Source organism: Petaurus breviceps, unplaced genomic scaffold (genome assembly GCF_028583685.1).
Source record: "Petaurus breviceps papuanus isolate PSGF00001 unplaced genomic scaffold, PetGlider_PUasm1.0 673, whole genome shotgun sequence".
Taxonomy (NCBI): Eukaryota; Metazoa; Chordata; class Mammalia; order Diprotodontia; family Petauridae; genus Petaurus; species Petaurus breviceps.
This window is the reverse complement of record NW_027186448.1, coordinates 81,190-93,922: the sequence shown is the minus strand read 5'-3', so window position 1 is coordinate 93,922 and position 12,733 is coordinate 81,190. Positions and strand designations below refer to the sequence as shown.

The window sequence follows — 12,733 nt, the reverse complement described above, 5'->3', positions numbered from 1 at the left end:
GTTTCCCTTTTTTCCCCCAAGCCTCTTCCGCCCCTCCCCTCCCCCACTCAGGCAGCATGCAAAGCTTCGCCATCGCTCCTCCGTGGCTCCGGAAGTACTTATCCAGGAGTCAGGAAATGACGAAGTCCCCGAGGCCTGTAGGAGGGCTTTAGTGAGAAGGAAGAGGAGGTAAGTAGGGAGGGGCTGGGGTCCTGGAGGTCTAGCACAAGAGTTTCGGACCCTGGTCGCGCCTGCGCAGAGTGGGGTCACTGCTGGTAGCTGCTGGACTAGTGGGGAGGGTGGGGAACCCATTGTGGCACTCGACCCCAACCCTTCAAGCTGGAGCAGGTGATGGGTTCGAGGGAGTGGCGGGGCGCCTGATGGGAGAAGCACGTGACCCGCCCCACACACCCCAGCGGTGTTGTCTCGGGTGCCCTGTAGCTCTCCGGCCCCGCCTGCCTTCCGAGCGCCGTGGACTGAGCCCCAGGCAGGGATCTTCCCTCCCTCCCAGGAGCACGGCTATCGCAGTGCAGCCCGGTTTTCCCACCACATTTTTTCGGGGTGGTGGGAAGGGCTGTCTTCTGCGAGTGAAAGCCCCTTTACACCTCTGTGATAATGCTTATCCCCCAACAAACCAGATTTCTGCTGGGTGACTAGATTCATTTCTGGGACTGGATTGTCATTGACAACCCTGCGGGTCACCATGCCGGCCCTTCTGGAACGCCCCAAGCTTTCTAATGCCATGGCTAGGGCATTGCATCGACACATAATGATGGAGCGGGAGAGGAAGAGACAGGGTGAGTGAGGGTGCTACTCGATCAGCGCTCGGAGGGAGCAGCAGCACGTTGCAATCCCAGACTAAGCCTTGCATGTTAAGAGATCTGTCTTCTGGTTATATCGGTGGGAGAGGGAAGGAAGGAGTAAGCATCTCCTATAAAGCAAGAAAGGTTCGGTTATTTCCATTTCACAGTTCTTCAGGGTCACACAGCTGAGAAGTATGGGAGGCCAAATTTGAAAGCTAGTCTCCCTGCCTCCAAGACCACTGCCTCAAATTGTTGGTTCCCATAGTTGTGGGAACTTGAATCGTGGGGTCACATTTTCTATCTAGGTCTGTTTTGTGTTTAAAATGAGGGTCGATGTCAGAGATTCCCTTCTAGCTTTAAGGTTTTAACCCCATGCCCTTCCCTCAGAGGAAGAAGAAGTAGACAAGATGATGGAACAGAAAATGAAGGAGGAACAGGAGAGGAGGAAGAAAAAGGAAATGGAAGAAAGGATGTCGCTGGAAGAGACCAAAGAACAGGTAAGCAGAATTTTACACACATTGATGTCTTGTTCTTTACTCACCCTGCTTCCCCGTTCCATTCTGGCAGACCTCCTTTCATTGTCTCCATGACCTTCCCAGATCCTTAAACTACAAGAGAAGCTCCTGGCCCTACAAGAGGAGAAGCACCAGCTCTTCCTGCAGCTCAAGAAAGTTTTACATGAGGAGGAGAAGAGGCGCCGTAAGGAGCAAAGGTAGGGGCATGGAAGGACAGGGATTATGCCACCTGTATAAATCTTAGGGAATCTTATATTTAAAATTTCATTTCATTTCATTTCTTTGGATCCCAGTTTTTTCTTTATAGTCTGATAGTAAGTCTTTGATCTTATTTCCCCTTCAGTGACTTGACAACACTTACATCTGCAGCATACCAACAGGGTCTGGCTGTGCACACAGGGGCACATCTTCTCAGCATGCAAGGTGAGGTAGACAAGGGGAAAGGGTGGGTATAGGTGGGGCAAGGATCATGGAGGTGGTTTGAGACCTCCTTAGAGCCTGCAGCCTTCTGAACCCCACACCTCATCATAGGCAGCCCTGGAGGACACAGCAGACCAGGAACCCTTATGTCTGCTGATAGGGCCAAGCAGATGTTTGGACCCCAAGTGCTCACGGTAAGCAGATAGGGATCCCTAGTATTTTAACTACAGCATTTAATGTGCTGTGATGAAGGTAGATACTGTAACCTCCCCTAATGATAAATTGTATTATGGAATCATTTATGTGGATTTAGAGGTAGGTAAGGTGATGGACATCTCTTATACTTCCTGTAGGATCCTAGCAAGTTTTACTTAGCCTCTGAAGTGGTTTCCTCATTTTAAAAATAGGAAATATATGTAAATTGCTTTGCAAACTTGATAGTCTATGATTGCCAGCTATCATTAGGTCCCATAACTTATCCTGACAGTGTGTTGTATTTAGTAAGCTTGTACCTAATATTTGAACACTTTCAAATATTAACTCTTCCCCATTTTCTCCAGACCCGTCATTTTGTGGGGTCAGCAGCTTTTGCAGGAACTTCAGAACATGGGCAATTCCAGGGTAGCCCAGGAGGAGCCTATGGGGCAGCCCAGCCCCCACCTCACTATGGACCTACCCAGCCAGGCTATAGTCCCAGCCAACAGCTCAGAGGTGAGGGCAAACAAATAGGAATGAAAAAAAAAATGGGAATGAAATGGGCAAGGTTGGGGGGGGGTAACAGTGAGAATTTGGCTTGTGGGTGGCCTCTTATCTCTAACCTCCCCTTAGCCCCTTCAGCTTTTCCTGCTGTTCAGTACCTGTCCCAACCGCAGCCACAGTCCTATGCAGTACACGGCCACTACCAGCCCACACAAACAGGTAATACCCCTTGTGACCCCACTCCTGTCCCTTCTGTGCTTCTCTGTTTCTTTTTACTGTATTCATTGTTTGTTCTAGGGTTCCTGCAACCTGGCAATGCCCTATCCCTTCAAAAGCAACTGGAACACGCTAACCAGCAATCTGGCTTCTCTGATTCGGTGAGACCCTACTCTTCGGGGTTTTATAGGAAAGCTTCAGTAATCCTGAAGTTCTGACCTGTCTGTCATCATGTGTTACAGTCTACTCTGCGCCCCATGCATCCCCAGGCTTTGCATCCAACCCCTGGGCTTTTAGCCACACCCCAACTTCCTGTACAGATGCAACCATCAGGAAAGGTGAGGATTCAAGTGAAATTCAGACTTTTTGAGAATGGGATTATTGACACTGACAATTTTCTGTTTTGCTCCCCCAACAGGCAAGCTTTGCAGCCACCAGCCAACCACGTCTCCCTTTTATTCAGCACAGCCAGAACCAACGTTTTTATCACAAGTGACTGTCACACAGGTCACACCTCCCAACTGTGATAGTAATGGCATTTAAAGATTCCCCTGTATTGGCTTGGTTTTCAAATTGATTGTGTTAAAACCCAGAGCTTGTTAATCCCACCTGTGGGATGGACTTGTTGATGTGAAAAGAGAGTCCTGAACTGGAAGGAGCTGGTGACGTAGATTTGGAGAGACAAGAGAGAGGCGGAAGACCTTTTTTGGAAGCAGCACCTCGTGGAGGGAGAGAGAGAGACTGAGAAGGATTGCTGGGGCCACTTTGAATCGCCCTGGACTTTTGAGACCTGCCCCCTGAGCTGCCAAGGACTGAGGAGACATGGCTGTTTTGCTGGTACTTTGTCTGTTTTGATGCTGTTTTGCCAGATTTGTCCACTGGTGAAAGACAGTCCTGTTGTTGAAGAAGTCCTGGAACCTGGCTTTTGGTTGAGAAGCCCTGAGACTGTCCTGCAGACAGAGAGTGAATACTGTCCACTGATGAAGGACAGTGCTGTTGTTGCAGGGGTCTGGAGACTGTCCTGCAGACAGAATGAATACTGTCCACTGGTGAAGGACAGTGCTGTTGTTGCAGGGGTCTGGGAACCTTTCTGTTGGTTCAGAAGCCCTGAAGAAGGATTTTCTTGTTGTATGTTTACAGAAATCCTGGAAGAAGGTTTTGCTGATGTTTTCAGGGGTTCTAGGACTGTTCTACAGACAGAGGATGAATTAGTGAAGAGACTGGCAATGTATCTTGTGGCCTTGCTAAGCCTTGTCTCCCCAGGAACTAAGATTGCTGAGAACTTGCCTCCTGTCAAGATGAAGACCTCCATTTGGGTATTAGGTGCTGTGCTTAAACTTGATGTAACTCTGGGGTAGATTCAATTGTGATCCAGGGGTGGGGAACTTTTGACCTTTTTGTGTTCTATGGTTGAGCAAATGAATGTATTTTACTTATGTTTGGAAACTAATCTCCATTTGAGAAGAGGGGCTTTGTGGTGGACTAAATGAAGGTATAGCCTAGGGGTGGGAGAAGTATTTAGACCAGGAATTTTGTAATTGATTGAATGATTGGAAGGTCCTGGGGTGGGGTAGTCCTTGGAGATTATTTAATCACATTTAGTAAATGCTGTATTTGGAATGATGTCATGTTTTGATCTTCTCTGTTCTTGGTTGGTCACTGAATAAAATGGAGAGCACCTATGCTGGTATTCTGAACCTTGGGAAGTTGCCTTTCCTTGGCATTACATTACATTATGGCGTAGTCGGCAGGGGATTTAAAGATCTTCCATGCCTCGTTGGACTTGCTGACGTAGCAGGAAGGGGCGGAGCAAGAGGAAGCGGAAGCCAAGCTAGCGTTCCTGCGGTGGTGGGGACTGCGGCAGCAGAGGCAGCAGCAGCAGCGCAAAGCCCTTTTTGACTTAGCCAGAATTTCTGCTGAGGACTGCCAGGGGCCGTAGCTGCTGGGAGCACGCTTCCCGGACGCTGGGTGGTTGCTGTGAGTGGGGAGAGGAGGACCTTTGCCTGAGGTAGCCTGTTCTGTTTTAAAGGCTTGAAAATGTGGGTGCTTTCTACTTTATCTACCTGTGCCAATATCATAACTACTCTGATGGCTTTCACTTTCTGGTTTGGGGACTCAGTCTTTTGGTATCTTAATAAATTTTCTAGTTTATTTCCCCATATGGCAAGCATGACGTATTTTGTAATTATATCAGCATATTTGTAATCTCCATAGGCATTGTGAATATGGCATTGCTGATACACCAACTAATAAAGTTAAACTGCCACCAGAACCAGTTTCCTGCTGTATGAATCAGTCTCAGCCCAGAAACCCTGGTGATAAAGCCTTAAGAGTAAGAAGCATATGAAACTTGAAGAAGCAGTCATATTAAACTTGTAGTTTTATTCAGGTTTGATTTTTAACAAATGTGTCAGGGAGAAAACGGCAAGGAGGGGTAGGGCCCATGGGTGCTAGGGGCCCTCCTGGATGCCTGAGGAGGGGAATAGAGCCCCCTCCCCACTCCTGTCCCTTTTCCCACTAAAGAGAATTGGGGAAAGACACAGGCAGATGGGGTGGGGGTGGGGTCTGGTCCCCTGTTGGAGGAGGGAGTGGTGCTAGGTGAGGTATAGGGAACCAGGGGGCCAGACAGGATAGGTAGGGGGCAGAGGATTTTTGCCAGAATCCAGAATCCACAGCTTTCTGCTTCCAGATTGAATAATAAAAAAGAAAAAAACTAAATCTCAAGGAGCCCCCCATCCCCTCTCCCCCACCAGGGCTGTAGTGTGAGGTGGGGGAGAGAAGGGGGCAGTTTTACCAAGGCCCTGCCCCCATCTTGTCCAAGGGGTTGGGGGAGACAGGGCTGGACTAAAAGGGTGGGGGTGGGGGAGCTCTCCGGATTGAGAGAAAAAAAAAACCCAAAATAAAACATCAAAGAAAGAAGAGTAGGCGTCCAGCCAGGATGGGGCCAAAGCCTGACCAGGCTGGGGAGGAGAGGGAAGGCCTCTTCAGGTGCCGATCGCTGCTGCTGCTGCAGCCACCACCACCCTGAATATGACAAGAAAAGATTAGGACAAGGAACACATAGCCTACAACAACAATAGGCAAAGAAAATGGGGTTCTACCCACCTGGGGGCCAGTTACTTTGCCATGGCCTTGATTGCAACAGCTGCTTCCTCTGTCATGGCTGACAGCACCGTTATCTGTAGGAAGATGAGGGTATAAAACTCACCATAAGATTACAAGCATTGGAAAGGGAAAACAAGGAAAATAGGGAGTTTAGGACTTACCAGGATCTCTTCTCCACAATCATACTTCTGCTCAATCTCCTTGCCAAGGTCACCCTCAGGTAAACGAAGGTCCTCCCTTACCTCCCCACTGTCCTGGAGCAGTGACAGGTAGCCATCCTGAATCCCAATCAGCTAGGGACAAAGAATAAAGGGATGGACAATCCAAGTAACTCTCATTCTACTTTCTATCATGAACCCCACCCCTTAATTATCCTGACTTTTCTTCCACACCTCTCTATTTTAAAATCCAATACTTTTGTTTCTCATACCGAAGGTTCCCCAAAACCTAGGTGTTCCAATTCAATCCCTTTCCAAATACCTGGAAATCATTTCTCTTGATATTGGGCACATCCATGTTGTGGGTTGAAGGGCAGATATCTTCATATTTCTTCCCAGTAAAGATATCGATACCAACCAGATGAACCTGGATGTGCATATATATACATATATATGTGTGTATGTATCATGTTAAGAGGGAAATCAGCAATTTCTGACATGGGGAAGGAGATGGCTACAGATTTATCCCCCCCTTCCCCAAATGAGGTGACTCATGGCAGTGAGAATTAATGGTCCCAAGAGGGAAAGAGGGGCAGAAAGACAGACATAAGACAAAAATAGGTAGCACTGAGGCCATACAGTTACTAAACAGGGAAGGATTTTAACAACCAAAAACTGAGGATCTTTAAAGGGTACAAGGAATCCATAGTGAAAAGAATAAGAGATATGGACACTTGGGGAAAGAACGTGTTTCTAGGAGACTGGGAAATGAGATGGGAAGGGGGAGAGTTTGGGACAGATAGATAGTCCCCAACCTCCAAGGGCAGGAGAAATGACCAGCAAGAGGCAAAAAGCTGAAGAACCTAGGAAAAAGGCTATGTCTGAGGTGTTGAAGGAATAGGAAGGAAAGCAGAAACTGGGAATAGATATGGAAAAGACCATCATAAGAAATCATAGAACTTAGGTGAGAAGAATGATACTGGGCAAAGTCTATACTGAACAAGCTCAGCTATCAGAGAAAAGTTAGCTTTTCAGAAACAAAAGTAGGATGAAAACACAGGTAAACGAGGACAAAAACTCTGGAATTTCAGCATATATTGGACATAGTATTCCTTTAACTCTTTCTGACCCTGGATGAAACATATCAGAGGGAAAGTTGAATCTAGTATTGAGAAAATCTGAACTACTCAAATAGATAGAAACAAGACAATCTAAAAAGGGTTTGAGGGGTGGGGAAAAGGGGAAATAAGAGGAAGTTAGGAACCCAGGGTAAGGAAGAAAAGAGACTGCTGAATGAAGCCAAGAATATTGAAGTAATGGTTGGTTAAGAAGCCAGAAAAGCAACGTTGAAGGCATCAGAGATCTGGTAATCTGGTACAGAAAACAGGTTTTCGGGAAACCAAGACCCAAAAGGAGGCAGGCTATAAAGCAGGCTGGGAAGCAAAAGACAAATGAGGAAGAGTTTCTGACCTTGGCATGGCCATGCTTTCCAGTCTTGGAGGTGGACATCTCAACTATCTTACAGGGCCGGCCTTTGAGCACCACAAAGCCATTCTTGCGCAAGGCAGAGCACTGCATGGGAAAGGTAGCTGATGCCCCTGCATCCCCCGTCTCGAAGTCCAGGTCATCTGCCATTTTGAGAGACTTCTATTCCAACTGAGAGGGGGAAGAGAGAAAAAGGATGTTATTAATAGTTCTTTAAGGCTCCCTATGACTTGTTCCCCCAATGATACCCTAATTTCTGGATCTTATTAGAGGCCAGGATCTGGAAAGGTGGAAGAGACAGGGGAACAGATAATTGTGTATCTAAACTGTGGAGGATGGGAAATTTAGAGAAATACTGATAAAGTCCCAGAAAGGAAGAATCCATTTTTTTCTTTCCCCCATTTGTCACCCTCCCCCCCCCAAAAGGGAGCCAAGGCTATAATTAGTTAAAGAGCTCTGAGCAACTGGGTGGAGCTGGGCTAATGCTAGGGGACTGGGTGGAGACTCCAATCTCAGTGCTCCACCCACAGTTGTCACACACCCCTAAACCTACCAGTAGTACAGGAATCCACAAGACACCTTAGCCAGGGATATTCCCAGCCACCCAAACCTAAGCTATCAGCTTTTGCCTGGGGAAGGCGAAAAAGGAAAACGGTCCACTCACCCTGGGACAATCAACCAGTCACAGCTCCCTCAGGAAACCCAAATACCAGGCCTCCCCCAGGGGCCCTCCCACTTTTCCCAGCATGCACCTGTACTGTAACAGGCCTCAGGCCCAGGCAGCACATGGGGTTAAGTTTGGGGTTACAAATCCAACCAAAGGGCTAGTCTAGCGGTAATAGTTAAGGATTTCACTAAGTATAGTTAGAGAGAAAACAGGGAGACAAAAGTCCTAATTTAGGAAAGGATGGAGTTAGGAGAAAAAGAATGGCCATCTGGAAACCAAAGTACTACCCAAAATTAATAATGGAAGAGGCTTTTCTGCCTCACTCCTCTTTATAGAATGCAAATAGATTGTTTGCCAAAGTCTGAGGGACTAAAGTCATCCCCCTCCAATCTTTTCCTTCTATCACTGAAATAGTCTTCTCCTTAGGCTTCCTTTCCCCTATCTTCTCCAATTTCTCGAATAGTTCTATTTAAATCCAATTCCCTCACTCCAAAAGCGAAAGGGAGTAGGTAATACAACAGGATGATATTAGGCCTAACTGGCAGAGTTAACATATGCTAACAGAAGCCTGTCCAATCTACTTTAAATACTAGTGCTGATACTGAAACCAACCCCGATTGCCAATTTGGTCCCTTAATTTTATCTCATATACCTCCCCCTTTAAATGTTCCCTCCTCTTCCATGCTTTTCCTCTGGACCCTCACTCACAATTTTTGGGGATGGGAAAATGGCCTGACTTCTCCCTTGCCCTCCTTTTGATACCTCCCTACCCGGGGCCCCTCACCCCTCTGTTGGAGGCCTCAAACCCACGATGTGGCAAGAGTGCTGGCCACCTCCATGGGATCCCCTTATGCCTTGGATTTCCTGCCCCCTCCCCAACGACCTAACCTAGGCCATGTGGCCTTACAGTCCCCCCTCCCTCCCACTCAGAGCCACCTTCTCCAGCAGAGGGAAACCGAGGGATTTCCCTCAACGCCCCCCCCATCCAACTTCCTGTACCCCAGAAGCCCCTCCCCCAAGTCTCTTAGCTCTCCTATGCCTTCTCTCCCCTCTCGCCCCACTAGGGCCCTCACGTGCCCAACCACCGACCCTGAAAGAAATCCCTCCCCCCTCTCACGTGTCCGAATGGGGCGACCCCAAATCCCTCCCCAAGTCCCAATCCCAATCCCAACGGTCCCGAGTGGCTTATTCTCTCCTCCTCCCCCTCCGACTCACCCACGTGGTCTCATTCCCTCCCCATCCCGCGAGATGAAACCAATCTCCGGATCCCCTCGTGGTCTTCTACTCCAGGTTCTCCAGCGTGGCGGCCCCGCGCTCGCCGTTCAACCTTCCCCCAATACCCCCCCCCTTCACCCTGCGTCGCGCCAACGTCACCCGCTCGGACCGTAACCGCCGCACCACGCGCCAGACCCGCAGGGCGAGCGCGCGCTCCCGCCCTTTCCTTCGCGCTCTTAACCCAATCCTCCCTTCCCAGCTCGGGCCCCGCGAGGCGACCGCCTGCCCTTCCCCTCCCCCGCCTGTCCGCCGGCCACTCCGTTCCACTCCATTCCATTCCCTCCTTTCAGCCTCTCCGACTGGGGTATTTGCGCACGCGCACACTACCCGCCCTCACCTCGTGCGAATGTACCGACTGGACCCCCGTCCGCCCGCCGCAAGCTCAACCGCTACCGCCAAGCCTACTACTACTGCTGCTGCTGCTGCCGCCGCCGCCGCCGCCGCCGCTACCGCTGCCGCTGCTGCTGCACACGGGCCCTAGTGCGCAGGCGCTGGCTCCCCACTGACCAACCAAGCAGCCGTCTGACAGCCGCGCAGGCGCTCTCCCCTTCTTCTCCCCCACCCCCTCCGTGCTCCACCCCCGCACTACGCAGGCGCACGGGCTCACTCCCCGCTCCTCCCCCCTCCCACCCACCCAGCTATCGATTAATGCGCTTGCGCATTCTGTTCTGAAGTTTCCCTGTACTCCCAACCCTCGAACAATGCGCAGGCGCATTTCACCCCCACCCCCACCCCGCGTTCTCTCAAATCCTCTAGCCAAACCAGGTAGCCTCTGCGCCTGCGCATTGAACCTCACTTCTCGCCACACCCTCCTAAGGCAAGTCCGCGCCTTCGGAGCGCATGCGTATTAGGCCGCCCACGCCTTCCTCTGCCGACGTCGCTAATCACTGCTGGAAAGACCTCGCCACTCCTGCTCCCGTAGCCCCCAGAGAACGCCCCACCCAAGCTTCACCACTGCTATTATTGCGCATGTGCTTCAGTGAACCCTGCAGTGTACCTCCTCCCTTTCCCCGCCCCCCGCCCCCGCCAAAACGGAGTAGCACCGGCGTCAGACTTGGCTACGAAGTCGTTTTACTGTCTCGTCTTCTTGACTCCTCAGTGCGCGTGTGCGCGACGAAATCGCTCTTCCCAGCTTCCTAGATCCAACTTGTTCACCCCCGACCTACCATAGAGTTACAAGCAGAGGCAAGAGTGAAACTGCCTCGGGCCACCATCTTGTTTCAAAGACCCTGGAACAGTTTCTATGGCAACTATGGAGGCCGTTCCACTCTGAATATTACATAAATGTCCAAATAGATTAAAATACACGATTGTAAACAAACAACACATCCAGCTTTGTGAAAGTAGGTCTGGGGATCCTCCTTGGAAAAAATGTTTCTTTACAGAAGATAATAGTTGAATCTATGAATTGGCGAAAAGTACTTTGAAAAGCAATCTGGAATTATGCAAGGTGACTAAAATGTCCATACTCTTTGACCCAGAAATTTGCTGTAAAACATGTACTCCAAGGAGGTCAGTGACAAAAAGGAAGACCATAGAGAGCTGCCACCCATCAGTTGGAAAATGGTAAAATCGTAGTACATGAATATACTGTGCTGCAATAAACAGTGAATATAATAAGCAGGTACAGACATGAACTATTGCAAAGTGAAATAAGCAGTACCAGGAAAACTATATGCAAAAGGACTATGAGGATATAAAATGGAAAGAATAACAAATTTGACTGCTGTGGAATTGTAAAGATCAAGCTTGGTCCCAAAGAAAACATGAGAAGTTACCTCACTGACCATCAATTGTGAAATGGCTGAACAAATTATGGTATATGAGTGCGCTGTGCTCTAAGAAATGATAAAGGGGATGTTTTCAGAGAAACCTGGGAAGAGTTTTATGACCTGGAAAAGGAGTGAAGTGAGCAGAATGAGAACACTTTATACAATAAAAGTACTGTAAAGACAAACAACTTTAAAAGATTTAAGAACTCTGACCAATCAATTCCAGAGGACTAATGATTTAAAATCATATCCACTTCCTGGCAGAGAAGTGATAGACATTGTGTAGATAGAGATTTTTTTCTAGACAAAGTCAATAAAGGAATTTGTTTTGCTTTATTATGTATATTACAAACGTATTGATTTTTCTTTCCAGTGTGTGTGTGTGTGATCAGAGGAGGGTAGATAATTGAGAAAAAAAAATTTAAAAAGATACCTCTTGGGGCGGCCAGGTAGCACAGCGAGTAAGAGCACCGGCTCCAGTGTTGAGAAGACCTGGAGATCGAATCCCGGGCTCAGACACTTAGCACCCACCCAGAAACACCTGGCCGTGTAACCTTGAGCAAGTTACTTAACCCCAATTGCTTAGGGACGGCCAGGTGGCTCAGCGAGTAAGAGCATTGGCTCCAGTGTCGGGATGACCTGGATCAAATCCGGGCTCAGATACTCAGCACCACACCCAGAAATAATAACTGGCTGTGTAACCTTGAGCAAGTTACTTAACCCCAATTGCTTAAAAAAAAAAAAAAAGATACCTCTTTCCTTTGCAGAAGTGGGAGACTAAGGGTGTGGGATTCTGGCTGTCAGATTTCTTTGATGTATTGTTTATATAGTACTCTTTTCTCCACCATTTGGAACATGCTCAGTTGGCACTGAGGGCATGGAAACTTGGGGTAAACCTGTTTCCAGAGATATACACACATCAGGGAGGCACTCTCCTTGCACCCCAACACTTCAAGGCAGGCTTAGATATTCTCTGAATGTCAATCATGATGAGTAATGGGTTTTGTGCTGTTCAATGACAAAAAGTTTTGAGATTGGCTATTTGATCAAAACTTGTGGATATACTAAAGGCAAAATTAGAGTTCTGAAGTCTTTCGAAGTTGTTTGTCTTTGTCATATAGCTGTTGTATAAAATGTTCTCCTGGTTCTGTTCTCTTAATTCTGTCAGTATATATAAATCTCAGACCTCTTCTCTTTGCCAGTCTTGAAGTATCAGGATGACTTTCTGGGCTCTGCAATGAGTCAGGTGGGTAGAGTATACTTCCCCCATTTACTTGAAATTCCTGAGTGCATGAATATTCTAGATGAGCTTAAATTGGGGTTGGACTGCCTCCCATTTATGTCTTCTTTCCTTTGACTTTTGGAACTAGTATGAGATCTTAAAGACAACTGACACCTTCCTCTTCCCAGGCACCCACACAGCAGGGTAGCCAGTCCTGGAGCAGTTGGGGCTGCAATAACAGTAGACACAGACTAGCCGAAAGGAGAGAGACAGACAGACAGTGAAAGAGATAGAGACTGAGACTGATAGATTATCAGACAAAAGGATTCCATTTAGGGTTGATAGGTTATTAACCAGTGCAGGTGAAATATAAAATTGTTTTAAGAAAAAGTTCTAAAAAAAATGTTTTCAAATGTC

The 12,733-nt window shown here is 48.1% G+C and overlaps 2 protein-coding genes across 4 annotated transcripts; one reads left to right on the top strand and one right to left on the bottom strand.

Moving 5' to 3' along the window:
* Positions 1 to 27: 27 nt before the first annotated feature.
* Positions 28 to 5,119, top strand: GPS2 (G protein pathway suppressor 2). 2 transcript variants are annotated; one of them, XM_069104005.1, is made up of 11 exons: positions 28 to 168; positions 618 to 776; positions 1,170 to 1,279; positions 1,382 to 1,494; positions 1,641 to 1,720; positions 1,829 to 1,911; positions 2,278 to 2,428; positions 2,555 to 2,635; positions 2,714 to 2,793; positions 2,875 to 2,970; positions 3,051 to 5,119. In XM_069104005.1, the coding sequence occupies exons 2-11, from the start codon at positions 683 to 685 to the stop codon at positions 3,126 to 3,128; spliced, it is 966 nt and encodes a 321-aa protein (XP_068960106.1). In that variant the 5' UTR covers positions 28 to 168; positions 618 to 682; the 3' UTR covers positions 3,129 to 5,119. The 2 variants fall into 2 exon arrangements, with proteins under 2 accessions (XP_068960106.1, XP_068960105.1); XM_069104004.1 differs by having other exon boundaries at positions 2,546 to 2,635.
* On the bottom strand, positions 4,995 to 9,871 carry EIF5A (eukaryotic translation initiation factor 5A). 2 transcript variants are annotated; one of them, XM_069104007.1, is made up of 6 exons: positions 9,660 to 9,871; positions 7,366 to 7,551; positions 6,218 to 6,322; positions 5,899 to 6,030; positions 5,738 to 5,811; positions 4,995 to 5,592 (listed from the first exon to the last, which is right to left on the bottom strand). In XM_069104007.1, exons 2-5 carry the CDS (start codon positions 7,528 to 7,530, stop codon positions 5,749 to 5,751), a joined length of 465 nt encoding a protein of 154 aa, XP_068960108.1. In that variant the 5' UTR covers positions 7,531 to 7,551; positions 9,660 to 9,871; the 3' UTR covers positions 4,995 to 5,592; positions 5,738 to 5,748. The 2 variants fall into 2 exon arrangements, with proteins under 2 accessions (XP_068960108.1, XP_068960107.1); XM_069104006.1 differs by having other exon boundaries at positions 4,995 to 5,656; positions 9,660 to 9,870.
* Positions 9,872 to 12,733: the final 2,862 nt, after the last annotated feature.